At 41.1% G+C, this 22,734-nt stretch overlaps 1 protein-coding gene across 2 annotated transcripts in view; it reads right to left on the reverse strand.

Annotated features, from left to right (window-relative positions):
* The window catches only part of ANAPC4 (anaphase promoting complex subunit 4), a 113,843-nt gene that overhangs the window by 77,239 nt on the left and 13,870 nt on the right, over positions 1–22,734 (reverse strand). For both annotated transcript variants that reach the window (XM_075840141.1, XM_075840142.1), the window contains exons 2-5: positions 15,401–15,558; positions 8,343–8,448; positions 6,398–6,530; positions 437–511 (exon numbers count right to left, since the gene is read on the reverse strand). In XM_075840141.1, coding sequence (XP_075696256.1) covers positions 437–511; positions 6,398–6,530; positions 8,343–8,448; positions 15,401–15,508 — 422 coding nt within the window. In that variant the 5' untranslated portion in view covers positions 15,509–15,558. The remainder of the gene's footprint in view (positions 1–436; positions 512–6,397; positions 6,531–8,342; positions 8,449–15,400; positions 15,559–22,734) is intronic.

Genomic DNA, 22,734 nt, shown 5'->3' on the forward strand with positions numbered 1-22,734 from the left:
CCTAGTTACAGAAAGTAGGCGTGTGTATCTTCACAGCCTGCCCATAGAAGTCTATGGAGAGAGTAGGGGGGAGCAGCAGGAGGAAGCAGACAGACTCTCCTCCATGATCCTCCTGCTTCTATATATGTGATAGGAGATAGGAAAGCAGAATTCTCCTCTATGCGTCTAGTGTATAGAAGACATGATAGCAGTTACGCTTCACCCACTAGCTCAGAGAAAACGGAAAATTAAAAGATAGAACCTGCAGGGGAAAACTGATAAATAATGCAGAAAACAAGTAATAAAATGTCTAGAAAGTGTTATTCCTCATGTACACACATGACAGCTTATTCTGAAAAGTCACCTGAAAAGTTAGGTACGCTGAGTTATCATATCCTTTACTTATCATACAGGGAAAACAAAAGTACAGTAAAATACAGCAACAATATTTCCTTACTTTTTGGGCAAAGCAGGCAACCTTGGGAGAAGAATACTGGACTCGTCTTCTGCCTTATAAAATGACTTCAAGACACTGCGATAAAATATAAAAAGGTCTAAAAATAAGAATACAAATCATCACATGAAGCAGACAGAATCAGAGCCTGTAATCAGCTGGACAAAACTTTTTGTCAGAACAGTTTTTATGCATGAGGCTAGTTATATTTACCAGTTATCACAGACACTGAATTAACTTCACACCTTACATTGCTTATGCCAGGTATTTTTTTGATTTGCCAAAAAGATCTAGGAAAGCCATCGAGGCCGTTCAGATTATTTCTAATCAATGTTCTTCACTACTTCCCCCATCTGAAGTGATCCTTGCAGACACTAAGGCCCCATACACACGAACGTGTTTTTGCGGCCGCAATTCCCCCGAAAATCCACGGGAGAATTGCGGCCCCATTCTTTTCTATGGGGCCATGCACACGACCGTAGTTTTTGCGGTCCTTGCACGGCCCGGACCGCAGAAAGAACGGGCATGTCTTATTACGGCCCTGTTCTGCGGTCCGGGCTCATTGAAAACAATGGCGGCGGCCATGTGCATGTCCCGCGATTTATACTGTATAAATACATGTCCTTTCTTTTGTGCTCCCCATGCCTGATGAAAACGCCAGTTCGGCGTTGAAACGCGTTGCATAGCAATAAATCATTTTACGTTTATCTGGCTCTTGGATCTTCATCCTGTCTACACCACGCAGCAGCGCCAACATAGATCCTAATTTTATTTCACTCTGCACTCATCAAAATCAAGCGGTTACCTCGGCAACCGGCATCGGATCTGGCAGCAGCTAATTCGTGGATTTCTCCATTCAACTCCTCTAACCTCACGGTGAGCATTTATTATTTTTATTTCTCACCTACACCTTCTTTGATCCACACCAAGTGGCGCCGTGGCTTCTTGCCCTTTCTATACTTTGTATGCGGGAGTCGGCGGCCGGCCGTGCCCGCAATCGCGGGCCGTGATTACAAGCACGGCTATGTGCATGAGGCCTAAGGCCCCATGCACACGACCGTAGATTTTGTCCGTAATTACGGACCCATTCATTTCTATGGCCGACGCACACCGTCTCATATATTTATAGGAAGGTGTCCGTGCCATAGAAACCTTCCGTAAAAAATAGGACATGTCTCCCATACTTTATAATGACTGTCCACAGCCGGCCGAGAGCGTAATCACGGACCGATTACAGGCACGGTCGTGTGCATGAGGCCTTAGTCCTTTATACTTCAATTTTCCATTTGGATCCACTTCTGGCTTTTAGCTAAAAAAAACTGCATGTGTGATTCCAGCCTTAGGGTAAGTTCTCAGAGTTTGCGATTTTTACATCTGAAATAAAGACTGAGAGCTTGTGGATGGTATTTTTCTTTAACCCCTTCAGGACACAGCCTGTTTTGGCCTTCAGGACGAAGCCGATTTTTCAAATCTGACATGTGTCACTTTATGTGGTAATAACTCCGGAATGCTTTTACCTATCCAAGCGATTCTGAGATGTTTTCTCGTGACATATTGTACTTTATGTTAGTGAAAAAATTTGGTTGATAAATTCAATATTTATTTGTAAAAAAACACCAAGATTTGGAGAAAATTTGCAAAAATTTGCATTTTTCTAAATTTAAATGTATCTGCTTGTAAGACAGATAGTAAAACCACACAAAATAGTCACTAGTTAACATCCCCCATATGTCTACTTTATGTTTGCATCGTTTTTTGAACATTCTTTTATTTTTCTAGGACGTTACGAGGCTTAGAACTTTAGCAGCGATTTCTCATATTTTCAAGAAAATTTCAAAAGGCGATTTTTACAAGGACCAATTCAGTTGTGAAGTGGCTTTGAGGGCCTTATATATTAGAAAGTCCCCATAAATCACCCCATTTTGAAAACTGCACCCCTCAAAGTATTCAAAACAGCATTCAGAAAGTGTATTAACCCTTTAGGCGTTTCACAGGAATTAAAGCAAAGTAGAGGTGAAAGTTACAAATTTCATTTTTTTTTTTTACAAAATTCATTTGTAATAAAAAAAATTCTATACCGCAGAAGGTTTTACCCGAGAAATCTAACTTATTATTTATTGCCCAGATTCTGCAGTTTTTAGAAATACCCCACATGTGGCCCTAGTGCGCTAATTTACTGAAATACTAGCCTCAGAAGCAAAGGAGCACCCAGTGGATTTTGGGGCCTCCTTTTTTTTAGCATATATTTTAGGTACCATGTCAGGTTTGAAGAGGTCTTGTGGGGCCAAAACAATAAAGACCCCCAAAAGTGACCTCATTTTGTAAACTACACCCCTCAGGGAATTTATCTAGGGGTATAGTTAGCATTTTGAACCAACAGTTTTTTTGCTAAATTTATTTGAATTAGTTTGTGAAGATGAAAATCTACTTTTTTTCTGAAAAAACATAGAAATTTTTAATTTTTTCAAGGAATAAAAGAGAAAAAACACCCCAACATATGTAAAGCAATTTCTCCTGATTATAGAAATACCCCATATGTGGTAATAAACTGCTGTTTGGACCCACAGCAGGACTCAGAAGGGAAGGAGCACCATTTGGATTTTGAAATTCTGATTTTGCTGGAATAGTTTTCAGTGCCGTGTCGCGTTTGAAATGTACTGGAGGGAACAAAATAGTGGAAACCCTCGGAAAGTGACCCCATTTTGGAAACTACACTCATCAAGGAATTTTTCTAGGGGTAAAGTTAGCATTTTGACCCCACGGTTGTTTTGCTTAATTCATTGGAATTAGGCCTCATGCACACGACCGTAGTGTTTTTCTGGTCCGCAAATTCCAGGACCGTGTTCCGTGAAATGTCCTCCGCAGTTCATCCGTATGTAATCTGCAGTTCATCCGTATGTAATCCGCAAAATGCGGATAAAAAAAAAAAGCCTAGGTAAAACAGGATGACGACAGAACTCATTCCCGGTCGTCGCCTAGCAACACTTCCGCAAATCCGCAAACTGCGGTAGACACACGGAGGTGTACCCGCATTTTCCACTGGCCCATTGACTTCTATGGGCATGTCCACATCGAATTTGTGGGCCGTAATAAGACATGTCCTGAGTTTGTGCGGCACGGATTTGCGGACATGCGGGGACCCGTGAAAACACGGATAGTGTGTATGGGCCCATAGAAATGAATGGGTCCGCAATTCTCCCGTGGATTTTCGGGGGAATTGCGGACGCAAAAACACGTTCGTGTGCATGGAGCCTTATTCTGTAAAGGTAAAAATCGACTTTTTTTCTGAAAAAGGGTAGCCATTTTTAATTTTTACAAGGAATAAAGGAGAAAAAGCACCCCAACATTTGTAAAACAATTTCTCCCGATTACGGAAATATGCCATATGTGGTAATAAACTGCTGTTTGGACCAACAGCAGGGCTTAGAAGGGAAGGAGCGCTATTTGGCTTTTGGAGCTCAAATTTAGCTGAAATGGTTTTTGGGTGCCATGTCGCATTTGCAAAGCCCCTGAGAGGCCAAAACAGTGGAAACCCCCCAAAAGTGGAAATTACACCACTTAAAGAATCTATCTAGGGATATAGTGGGTATTTAGACCCCACAAGTCTTTTGCAGGATTTATTAGAATTAGGCAGTGAAAATGAATATCAACATTTCTTCCACTAAAATGTTGCATTTTTTTCAATTTTACAAAGGATAAAGGGGGTAAAAGCCGCCCAACATTTGTAAAGCAATTTCTCCCGAGTACGGCAATACCCCACGTGTGGGCATAAATGGTTTTTCATTAGAAAGTAATTAACCCTTTCTGGACTGATCCATTTTTTTCTTTTCCTTTTTAGTTTTTTCCTCCCCGCGTTCCAAGAGCCACAACTTTTTTATTTTTCAGTCAATAGAGCGGTGTGAGGGCTTATTTATTGAGGGACGAGCGTTCGTTTTTATTGGTACCATTTTTTGGTACATACAACTTTTTGAACACTTTTTATTACATTTTTAGGTAGAGCCAAGGTGACCAAAAAAACTGCGATTTTGCCATTTTAAATGCTTTATTTTTTACGTGAGACGCTCCATACATCACCCCCCACACTAAGACATGCTATGTTGTGGTGCGCGAAGGGGTTAATGCGCAGCGCATGGTGCGGAGTGAAAATTACAATTTTCCACTCATATGCCATTTTAGTGCACTACATGTTATGCCCAGTTTGTGCCACTGAAGACAAATACCTCATAAAATATTAACCGGGTTCTCCCGGGTATGGCGATGCCATATCTGTGGACGTAAACTGGTGTTTAGGCACGCTGCAGGGCTCAGAAGGGAGGGACGCCATTTGGATTTTGGGGCGCAGATGTAGCTTGGTAGTTGTTCTGTTTGGGGTTTTACTGGTGTTTCAGTTTGTAATGTGGGGGCATATGTTATCTGTGCGGGGTACATCAGGGTACATGTTATCTGTGCGGAGTACATCAGGGTACATGTTATCTGTGCGGGGTACAGCAGGGTATAATAAGAGGGTATAATAATGCAGTAAATAAATAATAATCCGCAGATATGTGGCCGGTGTCGCACTGATAAATGGCGCCCGATCTTATCTGCTTTTGGACACTCTGCACATTTTGCATCGCCATATTCTGGGAGCCAGAACTTTTATATTTTTTCACCACCGGAGCTGTGTGAGGGTTTATTCTTTGCGGGACAATCTGTAGGTTTTCATTGGTACCATTTTGGGGTACGAGAAATTTTTGGGATCACGTTTTATTCCATTTTTTGGCAAGCAAGGTGACCAAACCGTTTTTTTATTCGTTTTTTTATGGCCTTCACCCTGGGCTATAAATGACCGTTATATTTTATTCTGTGGGTCGGTATGATTACAGCGATACCAGATGTATATAATTTTTTTATGTTTTGCAGCGTTTGTGCAATAAAATCACTTATTTATAAAATAAATAAATTTTTGTGTCACCATATTCTGAGAGCCATAACATTTTATTTTTCAGTCAAAAAAGCTGTGTAAGGGCTTGTTTTTTGCGGGACGGGTTGTAGTTTGTATTGGTACCATTTTGGCGTACATGGGACTTTTTGATCACTTTTTATTGTATATTTTGGGAGGGTTGGTAACCAAAAAATTGTGATTCGGGCACTGTTTTTCGTGGTGTTCACCGTGCGTGAAAAATAATATTACAGTTTTATAGTTGGGGTCGTTACGAACGCGGTGATACCACATATGTGTACTTTTTTTAACGTGTTAATTTTTTCCCTATAATAAAAGACTTATTATAGGAAAAAAAGCATTCTTTGTTTATGTCACTTCTAACTTTTATTTTTACACTTTTTGAAAAAAATTTATTATCTTTTTTTTACTTGTCCCACTAGGGGACACTTAGATTTGCAGCTCTGATCGCTGCTGGAACACATTACACTACACACATACTGTAATGTGTTCTAACTGTCATTGTGACGTGACAGTCACACTGACAGGAAGCATCGGAGGACCGGCCGGAGGCTGATCCTCCGAGGCTTCCGTACATGGCAACCCGGAGGTTATTGTCTGGCCTCTGGTTGCCATGATAAGGATCGCCAGCCCCCGCAAATGCATGTGGGGGGCTGCCGATCCGCCATAAACCTCTTCGATGTGGTGATCGCAATCGACCACCGCATCGAAGGGGTTAATTGCCGATTTCAGCGGCGACAGGCCGCTGATCGGCAACGGGGAGAGCAGGGCTGACACCCTGCACAGTTAACCGCCGCTGCGGTGTAGCGCCGCGCGGCGGTTAACTGTTAAAGCGCGGACGTAACTGCACGCCCAGGTGCGCGAAGTTACTGCTCACCTGGACGTGCATTTACGCCAAGGTGCGGGAAGGGGTTAATAACGCGTAAACCTGCTGTTTTTATTTGGGGGGGGGGGGTGTGACTTTTTCTAAACTCAGACCACCTCTTTAAATGTGTTGTTAGGGGACCAATCTGTAGACCCACCTATTCTCCTCTGTTACTTCAATCCACTGCATGCAGGACACAGGCATTTCCACTGAGAACGAATGAAGGCTTTCAGGTTTTTCGACATCACAAAGCACAACCTTCTTGGTATCAGCAAGACCAAAAGCCAGGACTATGGATACAAACAAATAAACAATTAAAATAAGGGCCTGTTCACATCAGCGTCAGCCTTCCGTTCATCAGTTCCGTTCGACCTTTCCGTCGGAGGAACCGATGAACGGAAAGGCCAAGAGAAACCATAGCTTCCGTTTGCATTACCATTGATTTTAATGGCAATGCTTCCGTTGCAGCTGGTTTCCGTTCCATAAAATTTACGGGTTTTTTTGCCGCAACAATAGCGTAGTCAACTACGCATTTGTTGCAGCGAAAAAACAGAAACTTAACGAAACAAATTGAAAATTGACTGCAACGGAAGCATTACCATTGAAATCAATGGTAACGCAAATGGAAGCTATGGTTTACGCTTGGCTTTCCGTTCATCGGGTCCTCCGACGGAAAGGTCGAATGGAACCGATTAACGGAAGCCTGACGCTGATGTAAACACACCCTAATAAAACTTTAACCCCTTAGTGACCAGCCCATTTTAGGCCTTAATGACCAAGCTATTTTATTTGTTTTTCTATAGTCGCATTCAAAGAGCTATAACTTTTTTATTTTTTCATCTACATAGCTGTATGAGGACTTGTTTTTTGCGGGATTAGTTGTGCTTTTTAATAGCACCATTTTTGGGTACATATAATTTTTATATTAACTTTTATTAACCTTTTTGGGGGGATTATAAAAAAAACCTGAAATTCTGCCATTGTTCTATGCGTTTTTAAATTGACGCCGTTCACTGTGCGACGTAATTAACATGTTACCTTTATTCTATGGGTCGGTACGATTACGGCGATACCCCATATGTAGAGGTTTTTTTATGTTTTACGACTTTTGCACAATAAAAACACTTTTAAACTAAAATTATTTGTTTTTGCATCGTCGCTTTCCATGAGCCGTAATTTTTTTATATTTCCATCAATGTAGTGATTTTTTGGGCTTGTTTTCTGCGGGACAAGACGTAGTTTTGAATGGTACTGTTTTGGGGTACATGGGACTTATTGATTCATTTTTATTATGACTTTTTTGGGGGGCAATGGAAAAAAATTGCAATTTCGCCATAGTTTTTTTTTTACGGTGTTCACCTTGCGGTTTAAATTACATATTAACTTTATTAATGGAGTCATTACGGTCGCGGCGATACCACATATGTGTACTTTTTTTTTTTTTTTACACTTGTACTAAATAAAACCACTTTTTATGGAAAAAAATGGATTTATTTTTTTACTGTACTTTTTATTAATAATCTTTATTTCACTTTGATGACTTATTTTATTAGTCCCACTAGGGGACTTTACTGTGCGATATTCCGATCACTGCTATAATGCTCTGGTATACTTCGTATACCAGAGCATTATTGCCTGTCAGTGTAAATCTGACAGGCAATCTGTTAGGACGTGCCTCCGGCGCGTCCTAACAGGCATATGTCCAGGGCAGACCTGGGGGCTTTTATCAAGCCCCCGGCTGCCATGACACCCCATCGGAGACCCGCGATTGCATTCGCGGGCCGCCGATGGGTGACAGAGGGAGCGCACTCCCTCTGTAAACAAAGTTAAATGCCGCGGTCGCTATTGACGGCGGCATTTAACGGGTTAAACGGCCGCGATCGAAGTAAACTTCGATCGCGGGCGTTGGAGCAGGAGCTCAGCTGTCATCAGACAGCAGAGCCCCGGCTCCTGCCTGCACGGGAGACCCGTGCAGGACTTAGACTAGGCTGACGTGAAAAGGCGTCAGCCTAGCCTAAAGCCCATTAGTGAATCAAGTAAAAAGGCGTATTAGTGGTCACTAAGGGGTTAAAAATAGACAAAACATAAACAGATCCACTTACTTTTGCCATCAGGTCTCCATGCTAAGCATGTCACTTCCTTTCCTGTATTCTCATTCGGGGGTAAAATCCACACTCTCTGAATATTTGCCAGTCTATGGAGCAACACCTGACAAGACGAGACAACATTTAGACCAATGCATACAAACTGTGCGAGCCAAATATAGATGGCCCTTTTCTACCTTTAACCCCTTCCCTCTTTGGCCACTTTTGACCTTCCTGACAGAGCCTCATTTTTCAAATCTGACGTGTCACTTTAGGACTCTGGAATGCTTTCACCTATCCAAGCGATTCTGAGATTGTTTTCTCGTGACACATTGGACTTTAAGTTACTGGCAAAATTTGCTCGATATGTTCAGTATTTAATTGTGAAAAACACCAAAATTTAGCGAAAAATTGCAAAAATTTGCATTTTTCTCAATTTAAATGTATCTGCTTGTAAGACAGGCAGTTATAACACACAAAATTGTTGCTAATTAACATCCCCCATATGTCTACTTTAGATTGGCATTGTTTTTTGAACATCCTTTTATTTTTCTATGACATCACAAGGCTTAGAACTTTAGCAGCAATTTCTCACATTTTCAAGAAAATTTCAAAAGGCCATTTTTACAGGGGTCAGTTCAGTTGTGAAGTGGCTTTGAGGGCCTTATATATTAGAAACCCCCAAAAAGTCACCCCATTTGAAAAACTTCACCCCTCAAAGTATTCAAAACAGCATTTAGAAAATGTCTTAACCCTTTACACATGTCACAGGAATTAAAGCAAAGTAGAGGTGAAATTTACAAATTTCATATTTTTTTGCAGAAATAAATTTTTAGTACAATTTTTTTTATAACACAGAAGGTTTTACCAGAGAAATGCAACTCAATATTTGTTGCCCAGTTTCTGCAGTTTTAGGAAATATCCCACATGTGGCCGTAGCGTGCTACTGGACTGAAGCACCGGCCTCAGAAGCAAAGGAGCACCTAGGGGATTTTGGGGCCTTATTTTTGTTAGAATAAATTTTAGGCACCATGTCAGGTTACAAGGGCTCTTGCGGTGCCAAAACAGTCAAAATCCCCCAAAAGTGACCCCATCTGGGAAACTACACACCTCAAGGAAATTATCTAGGGGTACAGTGAGCATTTTGACCGCACAGGTTTTTTACAGAAATTATTGGAAGTAGGACGTAAAAATTAAAATCGACATTTTTTCAAAGAAAATGTAGGTTTAGCGATTTTTTTTCTCATTTCCACAAGGACTAAAGGAGAAAAAGCACCGCAAAATTTGTAAAGCAATTTCTCCCGAGTAAAACAATACCCCACATGTGGTAATAAACGGTTGTTTGGAGACACGGCAGGGCTGAGAAGGGAAAGAGCGCTATTTGGCTTTTGGAGCTCAAGTTTAGCAGGAATGGTTTGCGGAGGCCATGTCGCATTTACAAAGCCCCTGAGGGGACAAAACAGTGGAAACCCCCCACAAGTGACCCCATTTTGGAAACTACACCCATTGAGGAAATTATCTAGGGGTACAGTGAGCGTTTTGACCCAACAGGTTTTTTGCATAAATTATTGGAAGTAGGCCATGAAAATGACAATCTACATTTTTTCAAAGAAAATGTAGGTTTAGCTAATTTTTTCTCATTTCCACAAGGACTGAAGGAGAAAAAGCACCGTAAAATTTGTAAACCAATCTCTCCCGAGTAAAACAATACCCCACATGTGGTAATAAACGGCTGTTTGGACACACGGCAGGGCTTCGAAGGGATGGAGTGCCATTTGGCTTTTGGAGTTCACATTTAGCAGGAATGGTTTGCGGAGGCCATGTCACATTTACGAAGTCCCTGAGGGGAAAAAACAATGAAAACGCCCAAAAAGTGACACCATTTTGGAAACTACACCTCTTGAGGAATTCATCTAGGGGAGTAGTGAGCATTTTGACCCCACAGATGTTTCATAGAATTTATTAGAATTGGGCAGTGAAAATAAAAACAATCCTTTTTCTTCAATAAGACGTAGCTTTAGCGCAAATTTTTTCATTTTCGCAACAAATAAAGGAAAAAAAAGAACCCAACATTTGTAAAGCAATTTCTCCCGAGTACGGCAATACCCCATATGTGGTCATAAACTGCTGTTTGGGCACACGGCAGGGCTCAGAAGGGAAGGACCGCCATTTGGAGTGCAGATGTTGCTGGATTGGTTTCTGGGCGCCTGTGGGCCCAAAACAGTGGAAACCCCCCAGAAGTGACCCAATTTTGGAAACTACACCCCTCAATGCATTTACCTAGGGGTGTAGTGAGCATGTTAACCCTACAGGTGTTTTGTAGAAATTAGTGTGAACTCGATGTTGCAGAGTGAAAATGGGATTTTTTTCCACAGATATGTGGACAATATGTGGTGCCCGGCTTGTGCCACCATAACAAGACAGCTCTCTAATTATTATGCTGGTTTTCCTGGTTTTAGAAACACCCTACATGTGGCCCTAATCTCTTGCCTGGACAGTCGACCAGGCTCAGGAGTGAAAGCGTACCATGTAAAATTGAGGCCTAATTTGGCGATTTACAAAGTATTGGTTCACAACTGCAGAGGCTCAGATGTGAAATAATAAAAATAAACCCCTGGGAAGTGACCCCATTATGGAAACTGCACCCCTCAAGGCATTTATTAAGGGGTGTAGTGAGCATTTTCACCCCACAGGTCTTTTCCATAAATGAATGCGCTGTGGATGGTGCAAATTAAAAAAATTTATTTTTCCCTAGATATGCCATTCAGTGGCAAATATGTCGTGCCCAGCTTATGCCACTGGAGACACACACCCCAAAAATTGCTAAAAGGGTTCTCCCAGGTATGACGGTGCCATATATGTGGAAAGAAACTGCTGTTTGGGGACGCTGTAGGGTTCAGATGGGAGGAAACGCCATTTGGCTTTTGGAGCGTGGATTTTGGTAGTAGTTTTGTTTGGAGTCTTACTGGTGTTTCCGTTTATAATGTAGGGCATATGTAAGCCGGGCGGAGTATATAAGGGGCATAGTCAGGTGGTATAATAATGGGGTAAAAAAAAAACAATAAAATGATCCATAGATGTGTGTTACGCTGTGACACAATCATTTCCGCACAGGCCGGTGTCGCACTGATATATGGCGTCCTTTATTATCCCCCTTTTGATCCACACTCCGCACCTTTGTAGTTTGGGGAATTTTGCTAGGAAGTGTTGTCCTGGTATAATACGGGCACCGTCACTTCCAGCGGATATGTTTGGGCCCTCCCCTTCCTGGTTCCCTAATTTTAGGTCCTTGATAAATCGCCTCTTGAAACAGAAGAAATGTTCCCCTCGGGCACAACTGCATATTTTTTTATTTCCTGACTTATTGGAGCCATAACTAATTTTATTTTTCATAGACGTAGCGGTATGAGGGCTGGTTTGTTGCGGGACGAGCTGTAGTTATTATTGGTACCATTTTGGGGTACATGCGAATTTTTGATCACCTTTTATCCTATTTTTTGGGATGCCAGGTAAACAAAAAACGCAATTCTGGCACAGCTTTTTTTTTTTTTTTTTATACAGCGTTCACCATGCGTTATAAATTACATGTTAACTTTATTCTGCGGGTCAGTACGATTCTGGCGATACCTATTTTATAGGACTTTTTTATGTTTTACAACTTTTTGCACAATAAAATTACTTTTGTAAAAAGAATGTATTTTTTCTGTCGCCAAGTTGTGAGAACCATAACTTTTTTTGTCGACGGAGGTGTATGAGGGCTTGTTTTTTGCGGGACGAGCTATAGTTTTTATAGGTACCATTTTTGGATACGTGCGACTTTTTGATCACTTTTTATTCTAACATTTGTAGGGCAAAGTGACTAAAAAACAGAAACTCTGGTAAAGTTTTTTAAGTTTTTTTTTACGCCGTTCACCGCGTGCAATAAATAATATAATATTTTGATACCTCAGGTCGTTACGGTCGCGGCGATACCAAATACGTATGGTTTATTATTATTTTTCAATAATAAAGGACTTGATAAGAGTAAAAGGGGGATTGTGTTTTATTTGATTACTTGAAACTTTTATTGTTTTCAAACTTTTATTATTTGCACTTTTTTTTACACTTTTTTTACACTTTTTCTGAAGTCCCACTAGGGGACTTGAAGGTCCAACGGTCAGATTTTTTTTCTTTCTAATACGGTACATTGCACTACCTATGTAGTGCAATGTATTAGATCTGTCAGTCATTCACTGACAGCAAGCCGATTAGGCTTCGCCTCCCGGCGGGGCCTAAATCGGCTTCCGTAATGGCAGAGCAGGAGACCATTGTGTCTCCTGTTGCCATAACAGCAGTCGTCAGTCCTAATTGCCTGTCAGGGCTGGCGATCTGCTAGTAACCGTTACGATGAAACAATCGCTTTCGATTGCTGCATCGAAGCTGTTAATGGCAGGGATCGGAGCTAGCTCCGGTTCCTGCCGTTACAGGTGGATGTCAGCTGTACAGTACAGCTGACTTCCACCGCTGATGACGCCGGATCAGCTCCTGACCCGGCGCCATCTTGCCGGCAGCTACGGAAGCCGATCAGGCTCCGCCGCCGGGCGGATCTTGACCGGCTTCGGTGCTAGGCAGACCGGGAGGCCAGTATTAGGCCTCCGGTAGCCATTGCAGCCACCGGAACCCCGGCAATTTCATTACTGGGGTTCCGATGAGCTGCAAACACCTTAAGTGCAGCGATCGCGTTTGAGCGCTGCACTTAAGGGGTTAATGGCGGGGATCGAAGCTAATTTCGGTCCCCGCCGTTACAGCCGGATGTCAGCTGTAAGATACAGCTGAGATCCGGTGATGATGGCACTGGCTCAGCTTCTGAGCCGGTCCCAAACATTCGGCGTATATGTACGGCAAGATGCGGAAAGTCAATGCTTTCCATGACGTACATTTACGGCAAATGTCGGGAAGGGGTTAAAAGGGGTTGTATCATCACAGACTTTGGTAGCATTTCTCTAGCAAATGCCACCACTGTCCGATCAGGGAGGGTCCGACCGATGTGACCCCCGATTTCTAGCATTAAAATGCAACGGCGTTAGGAAAACCCCATGCCACTTGTCACTCCCCATCGCCGCTGCCATTTTATTAATAGAGCTTATAAATCATGAATTTTCATCAGAAAATAAAGGAAACTTATCGGTGATCGTTTTGTACAATTGTTGATTTTCGCCACAAATCATAAAGATAATTTATACGTGTTAACAGGTCATAAGTAGAGAACCAGACATTGTGCCAGAGATCAATATCATCCCAGAGGCTCTTTGGAAAACCACTGCAGCGACTTGATTTTTAGCTCTAGGCAAGTGCTCCACTTGTATCAATGAAGCCACAATCTTCTAAAATCCCATTCACACACACACATCTGGTCATTACAGTAACAATAATACAAAGTAAAGACCTGACATTTCTAAGTCAGTTTACACTTAGGCTGGGTTCACACGACCTATTTTCAGGCATAAACGAGGACTTTTACGCCTCGAATTATGACTGAAAACACGGCTCAAATACGTTGGCAAACATCTGCCTATTCATTTCAATGGGTTTGCCGACGTACTGTGCCGACGACCTGTCATTTTACGCGTCGCTGTCAAAAGACGGCCCGTAAAATAACAGTGTCGTCAAAGAAGTGCAGGACACTTCTTGGGACGTAATTGGAGCCGTTTTTCATTGACTTCAATGAAGAACAGCTCCAAATTACGGCCGTAATTGACGCCTCGCAAAACGCGAGTACGTGCAATTACGTCTGAAATGCAGGAGCTGTTTTCTCCTGAAAACAGCACCGTAATTTCAGCCGTAATTGTCGTTATCGTGTGAACATACCCTTAGGCTGGGATCACACGACCTATTTTCAGACGTAATGGAGACGTTTTACGCCTCGAATTACGTCTGAAAAAACGCCTCCAATACGTCGGCAAACATCTGCCCATTACTTTCAATGGGTCTTACGATGTACTGTGCCGACGACCTGTCATTTTATGCGTCGCTGTCAAAAGACGGCACGTCAAATTACAGCCTTGTGAAAAGAAGTGCAGGACACTTCTTGGGACGTAATTGGAGCCGTTTTTCATTGACTCCAATGAAGAACAGCTCCAAATTACGTCCGTAAAAGACGCCCCGCAAAACGCGAGTACGAGCAAGTACGTCTGAAATTCAGGAGCTGTTTTCTCCTGAAAACAGCTCCGTAATTTCAGTAAGGCTGGGTTCACACAACCTATTTTCAGGCGTAATGGAGGCGTTTTACGCCTCGAATTACGTCTGAAAAAACTGCTCCAATACGTCGGCGAACATCTGCACATTACTTTCAATGGGCTTTACGATGTTCTGTGCCGACGACCTGTCATTTTACGCGTCGCTGTCAAAGGACGGCTCGTAAAATTACAGCCTCGTCAAAAGAAGTGCAGGACACTTTGTGAGACGTAATTGGAGCCGTTTTCTCATAGACTCCAATGAAAACAGCTCCAAAAACGTCAGTGAAAACGCTGCGAAAAACGTGAGTTGCTCAGAAAACGTCTGAAGATCAGGGGCTGTTTTCCCTTGAAAACAGCTCCGTATTTTGACTCTGCGTGTGCACATACCCTAATCGTGTGCACATACCATAAGGGTATGTTCACACGTTTAATTAAAAAACGTCTGAAAAATACGGCGCTGATTTCAGAGAAAACAGCCTCTGATTTTCAGGCGTTTTTGAAGCTGAGAATTAAATTTGGAGCTTCTTTTGAGAACTTTTTTGAGGCGTTTTTCATAGTCTTCAACGGAAAATCAGTTCCAAAAAACGCCTCAAGAAGTGACATGCTACTTCTTTTTACGCTCCGTTTTTTGACAGCGAAGCGTAAAATAAAGGCTCGTGGGAACAGAACATCGTAATTCCCATTGAAAGCAATGGGCAGATGTTTGTAGGCGTATTAGGGGCGTTTTATCAGGCGTAATTCGAGGCGTAAAATGCCCGAATTACGTCTGAAACCACTGCGTGTGAACATACCCTATTACGGGGCAATGGAAAAACAGATCTAATGCAAAGAATCAGAATGAAGTCTTATTTGGAAACTTACCTCTCCGGCTTTGTTGACAAGCGCGATAAGATCCCTCTTGGGAGACCATGACATAAATATAATTTCATGGGGCAATTGCTTCTCCCCAACCTGCCGAAACGAAGGCATTGCAGAATCTCACCAGAAAACGACTCTAATATAAGGTTACCCTCTGGCATCTGGAACGAGGAGAAGCTTTATTAGCAATTATGTTACATTAATGTATAGGGGAAGGAGGGGATTAAAATGTGTTCGGACCAATGTTTTCTGCAGTTTGGTCTGACATATATGCGTCCAGTGCTTACATCTATCTGATATTGTTACAACAGAGATGATACAGGTTACTAGCACTGATATATGTTACTACAGAGGTGATACAGGTTACTAGCACTGATATATGTCACTACAGAGGTGATACAGCATACTAGTACTGATATATGTTACTACAGAGGCGATACATGTTACTAGTACTGATATATGTCACTACAGAGGTGATACAGGTTATTAGCACTGATATATGTCACTACAGAGGTGATACAGGTTACTAGCACTGATATATGTTACTACAGAGATGATACAGGTTAGTTAGCACTGATATATGTTACTACAGAGGTGATACAGCATACTAGTACTGATATATGTCACTACAGAGGTGATACATGTTACTAGTACTGATATATGTCACTACAGAGGTGATACATTTTACTAGCACTGATATATGTCACTACAGAGATCATACATGTTACTAGCACTGATATATGTTACTACAGAGATGATACAGGTTAGTTAGCACTGATATATGTTACTACAGAGGTGATACAGCATACTAGTACTGATATATGTCACTACAGAGGTGATACATGTTACTAGTACTGATATATGTCACTACAGAGATCATACATGTTACTAGCACTGATATATGTCACTACAGAGATCATACATGTTACTAGCACTGATATATGTCACTACAGAGGTGATACATGTTACTAGTACTGATATATGTCACTACAGAGGTGATACATGTTACTAGCACTGATATATGTCACTACAGAGATCATACATGTTACTAGCACTGATATATGTCACTACAGAGGTGATACATGTTACTACATAGTTACATAGTTAGCACGGCTGAAAAAAGACACATGTCCACCAAGTTCAACCAAGGGAAGGGAAAAGGGAAGGAAAAATTTCTACACATAGGAGCTAATATTTTTTTGTTCTAGGAAATTATCTAACCCTTTTTTAAAGCCATCTACTGTCCCTGCTGTGACCAGCTCCTGCGGTAGGCTATTCCATAAATTCACAGTTCTCACTGTAAAGAAGCCTTGTCGCCTCTGCAGCTTGAACCTTTTTTTCTCCAGACGGAGGGAGTGCCCCCTTGTTTTTTGAGGGGGTTTTACAAGGAACAGGATTTCACCATATTTTTTGTATGTGCCATTAATATATTTATATAAGTTAATCATGTCCCCCCTTAGTCTTCTTTTTTCAAGGCTAAATAGGTTTAATTCTTTCAATCTTTCCTCATAACTTAAATTCTCCATGCCCCTTATTAGCTTCGTTGCTCTTCTTTGTATTTTTTCCAACTCCAGGGCATCCTTTCTATGAACTGGAGCCCAGAACTGGACTGCATATTCTAGATGAGGCCTCACTAATGCTTTGTAAAGTGGTAATATTACATCCCTGTCCCGTGAGTCCATGCCTCTTTTAATACACGACAATATCCTGCTGGCCTTTGAAGCAGCTGATTGACACTGCATGCTGTTATTGAGTTTATGATTTACAAGTACACCCAGATCCTTCTCAACAAGTGAATCCGCCAGTGTAGCGCCCCCTAGGACATATGATGCATGCAGGTTGTTGGTACCAAGATGCATAACTTTACATTTATCTACATTAAACTTCATTTGCCAAGTGGACGCCCAAACACTTAGTTTGTTTAAATCTGCCTGTAATTCATGAACATCTTCCATAGTCTGAACTATATTGCATAGCTTGGTGTCATCTGCAAAAATAGAAATAGTGCTATTAATCCCTTCCTCTATATCATTAATAAATAAGTTGAATAATAGTGGTCCCAGCACTGAACCCTGGGGTACACCACTTATAACCGGGGACCATTCAGAGAAGGAATCATTGACCACAACCCTCTGGATACGGTCCTTGAGCCAATTCTCAATCCAATTACAAACTATATTTTCTAAACCTATAGTCCTTAATTTACCCATTAGGCGTCTATGGGGGACAGTGTCAAATGCCTTTGCAAAGTCCAAAAACACTAAATCCACAGCGGCCCTTCTGTCTAGACTTCTGCTCACCTCTTCATAAAAACAGATTAGGTTAGTTTGACAACTTCTGTCCTTAGTAAAACCGTGCTGGCTGTCACTTATAATGCTATTTATTGTCACATAATCCTGTATATAGTCCCTCAATAGCCCCTCAAACATTTTCCCCACGATGGATGTTAAGCTTACTGGTCTATAATTACCCGGGGAAGACCTAGAGCCCTTTTTGAAAATAGGCACCACATTTGCCCTGCGCCAGTCCCTTGGCACTATACCAGTCACTAGAGATTCTCTGAATATTATGAAAAGGGGGACAGAAATAACTGAACTAAGCTCTTTAAGAATTCTAGGGTGTAACCCATCTGGTCCCGGAGCCTTGTGCACATTTATTTTATTTAATTTAGCTTGGACCATCTCTACATTCATCCAATTCAGTATATCAACTGATATATTAACAGCACTGGCACCGGCTACATCAGCTGCTCTTTCTTCTGTTGTATATACAGAACTAAAGAACCCATTTAGTAACTCTGCCTTCTCTTGATCCCCTGTGATCAACTCCCCATTACCATTATCTAGGGGTCCTACATGTTCAGACCTGGGCTTTTTTGCATTTATATGCTTGAAGAATTTTTTAGGATTTGTTTTACTATCCTTGGCCACCTGCCTTTCATTTTGTATTTTTGCTAATTTTATTACATTTTTACAGATTTTATTAAGCTCTTTATATTTTACAAAGGCTACAGCTGTACCCTCAGATTTGTATTTTTTAAATGCCCTTTTTTTGTCATGTATTGCCCCTTTCACAGAAGGTGTAAGCCATTGTGGGGTTTAATTTGAGTCGTTTATACTTATTACCTGTAGGAATAAATTTTGCACTATAATAACTCAAAGTAGATTTGAAAATCTCCCATTTATCATTTGTTCCATTATTTGACATTAGTTCTTCCCAGTCTATATCCTGAATTGCAGCCCTCATCCTGGGGAAATTGGCTTTCTTAAAATTAAATGTTTTTGCCCTCCCAGCCTGCGTTTGTTTTTTACAGTATAGGTAAAATGTAACTATATTATGATCACTGTTACCGAGGTTTTCACGAACATTGACATTCCCAACAAGATCTGCATTATTAGAAATGACCAGATCCAACAGAGCTTCACCTCTAGTCGGGTCTTCCACAAACTGGCCCATAAAATTTTCCTGCAACAGGTTGAGGAAATGTCTCCCCTTTGCAGTTGAAGCCGAACCATGACACCAATTAATATCCCGGAAATTAAAATCTCCCATTATCACTACAGTACCCGCCTGTGCAGCCCGCTCCATCTGTTTATATATCTGACCTTCCATCTCCTCAGTTATATTGGGGGGTCTATAGATTACACCAAAAGTAATTTTTTCAGTGTTTACCTCCCTTTCTAGTTCCACCCACAAGGTTTCAACCTCCTCACAGTCTTCACCCACTATTGTCTCTTTCACACTCGCCTTCATATCACTTCTCACATACAGACATACACCACCACCTTTCCTATTTGTCCTGTCTTTACGAAAAAGTGTAAAACCCTGTAGATTTACAGCCCAGTCATGTGAAGAGTCCAGCCATGTTTCAGCAACACCAACTATATCTATATTTTCTTCCAGTATCAAGGCCTCCAGCTCCCCCATTTTGCTTGCTAGACTTCTGGCATTTGTGAACATACACTTTAACTTGCCTGTCAGTTTTTCACTTTTATTATCAGAAATGTGATTTGACATTAATCGGGCCTTTTTATTTACACTGATGTTTTGTAACGAAAGGATCGCCTTATCTTGTTGTCTAGTCCTCTCCCCACATTCTGTTTCTCCCCCCACCAATATAGTCTGACCCCTCTCTAACCTGGCTACCCCTTTTTTTTCTACATTGACCTCCCTCCTCAGCCCTAGTTTAAATACTCCGCCACCCCAGCTAGAATTCTCTCCCCCAGCACAGTGGACCCCCTTCCATTTAGGTGCAAATCATCTGCAGAATACAGTTTGTACCCCAATGAAAAGTCAGCCCAGTGCTCTAGGAACCCAAATCCTTCTCCTCTACACCAAGACTTCAGCCATGCATTTAACTCCCTAAGCTCCCGCTGTCTTTCCTGTGATGCGCATGGCACAGGCAGTATTCCTGAGAATACTACTTTGGAGGTCCTTCCCTTCAGTTTGTAGCCTAGTTCTTTAAAATTATTCTTAAGGCTCCTCCACCTACCATTTATTCTGTCGTTGGTACCGACATGGACCACGACAGCTGGATCATCACCAGCCCCTCCCAGCAATTTGTCCACCCGTTCCACCACATGCCGAACCCTGGCACCAGGGAGACAGCAAACCATATATCATACTAGCACTGATATATGTCACTACAGAGTTGATACATGTTACTAGCACTGATATATGTCACTACAGAGGTGATACAGGTTACTAGCACTGATATATGTCACTACAGAGGTGATACATTTTACTAGCACTGATATATGTCACTACAGAGGTGATACATGTTACTAACACTGATATATGTCACTACAGACATCATACATGTTACTAGCACTGATATATGTCACTACAGAGGTGATACATGTTACTAGCACAGATATATGTCACTACAGAGGTGATACAGGTTACTAGCACTGATATATGTCACTACAGAGGTGATACAGGTTACTAGCACTGATATTTGTCACTACAGAGGTGATACATGTTACTAGCGCAGATATATGTCACTACAGAGGTGATACAGGTTACTAGCACTGATATAGGTCACTACAGAGGTGATACATGTTACTAGCACTGATATATGTCACTACAGAGGTGATACATGTTACTAGCACTGATATATGTCACTAGAAATTATACATGTTACTAGCACTGATATATGTCACTACAAAGGTGATACATGTTACTACCACTGATATGTCACTACAAAGGTGATACTTGTTACTAGCACTGATATATGTCACTAGAGATGATACATGTTACTAGTACTGATATATGTCACTACAGAGGTGATACATGTTACTAGTACTGATATATGTCACAAGAGAGGATACAGGTTACTAGCACTGATATATGTCTCAAGAGAGGATACAGGTTACTAGCACTGATATGTCACTAGAGAGGATACAGGTTACTAGCACTGATATATGTCTCTAGAGATGATACAGATTACTAGCACTGATATATGTCACTAGAGATGATACACGTTACTAGCACTGATATATGTCACTACAGAGGTGATACATGTTACTAGCACTGATATATGTCACTAGAGAGGATACATGTTACTAGCACGGATATGTCACTACAGAGGTGATACAGGTTACTAGCACTGATATATGTCACTACAGAGGTGATACATGTTACTAGCACTGATATATGTCACTACAGAGGTGATACATGTTACTAGTACTGATATATGTCACTACAGAGGTGATACAGGTTACTAGCACTGATATGTGTCACTACAGAGGTGATACATGTTACTAGTACTGATATATGTCACTACAGAGGTGATACATGTTACTAGCACTGATATATGTCACTACAGAGGTGATACAGGTTACTAGCACTGATATGTGTCACTACAGAGGTGATACATGTTACTAGCACTGATATATGTCACTACAGAGGTGATACATGTTACTAGCACTAATATATATGTCACTAAAGAGATGATACAGGTTACTAGCACTGATATATGTCACTAGAGATGATACACGTTACTAGCACTGATATATGTCACTACAGAGATCATACATGTTACTAGCACTGATATATGTCACTACAGAGGTGATACATGTTACTAGCACTGATATATGTCACTACAGAGGTGATACATGTTACTAGCACTGATATATGTCACTACAGAGATCATACATGTTACTAGCACTGATATATGTCACTACAGAGGTGATACATGTTACTAGCACTGATATATGTCACTACAGAGGTGATACAGGTTACTAGCACTAATATATCACTACAGAGATGATACACGTTACTAGCACTGATATATTTCACTAGAGATGATACACGTTACTAGCACTAATATATGTCACTAGAGGTCATACATGTTACTAGCACTGATATATGTCACTACAGAGGTGATACATGTTACTAGCTATGATATATGTCACTACAGAGGTGATACAGGTTACTAGCACTGATATATATCACTACAGAGGTGATACAGGTTACTAGCACTGATATATGTCACTACAGAGGTGATACATGTTACTAACACTGATATATGTCACTACAGAGATGATACAAGTTACTAGCACTGATATAGGTCACTACAAAGGTGATACATGTTACTAGCACTGATATATGTCAGTACAAAGGTGATACATGTTACTAGAACTGATATATGTCACTACAGAGATCATACATGTTACTAGCACTGATATATGTCACTACAGAGGTGATACATGTTACTAGCACTGATATGTCACTACAGAGATCATACATGTTACTAGAACTGATATATGTCACTACAGAGGTGATACATGTTACTAGCACAGATATATGTCACTACAGAGGTGATACAGGTTACTAGCACTGATATATGTCACTACAGAGGTGATACAGGTTACTAGCACTGATATTTGTCACTACAGAGGTGATACATGTTACTAGCGCAGATATATGTCACTACAGAGGTGATACAGGTTACTAGCACTGATATATGTCACTACAGAGGTGATACATGTTACTAGCACTGATATATGTCACTAGAGATGATACATGTTACTAGCACTGATATATGTCATTACAAAGGTGATACATGTTACTACCACTGATATATGTCACTACAGAGGTGATACAGGTTACTAGCACTGATATGTCACTACAGAGGTGATACATGTTACTTGCACTGATATGTCACTACAGAGGTGATACATGTTACTAGCACTGATATATGTCACTACAGAGGTGATACATGTTACTAGCACTGATATCTCACTACAGAGGTGATACATGTTACTAGAACTGATATATGTCACTACAGAGGTGATACAGGTTACTAGCACTGATATATGTCACTACAGAGGTGA

The sequence above is a fragment of the Rhinoderma darwinii genome, chromosome 10 (genome assembly GCF_050947455.1).
Source record: "Rhinoderma darwinii isolate aRhiDar2 chromosome 10, aRhiDar2.hap1, whole genome shotgun sequence".
Lineage (NCBI taxonomy): Eukaryota > Metazoa > Chordata > Amphibia > Anura > Rhinodermatidae > Rhinoderma > Rhinoderma darwinii.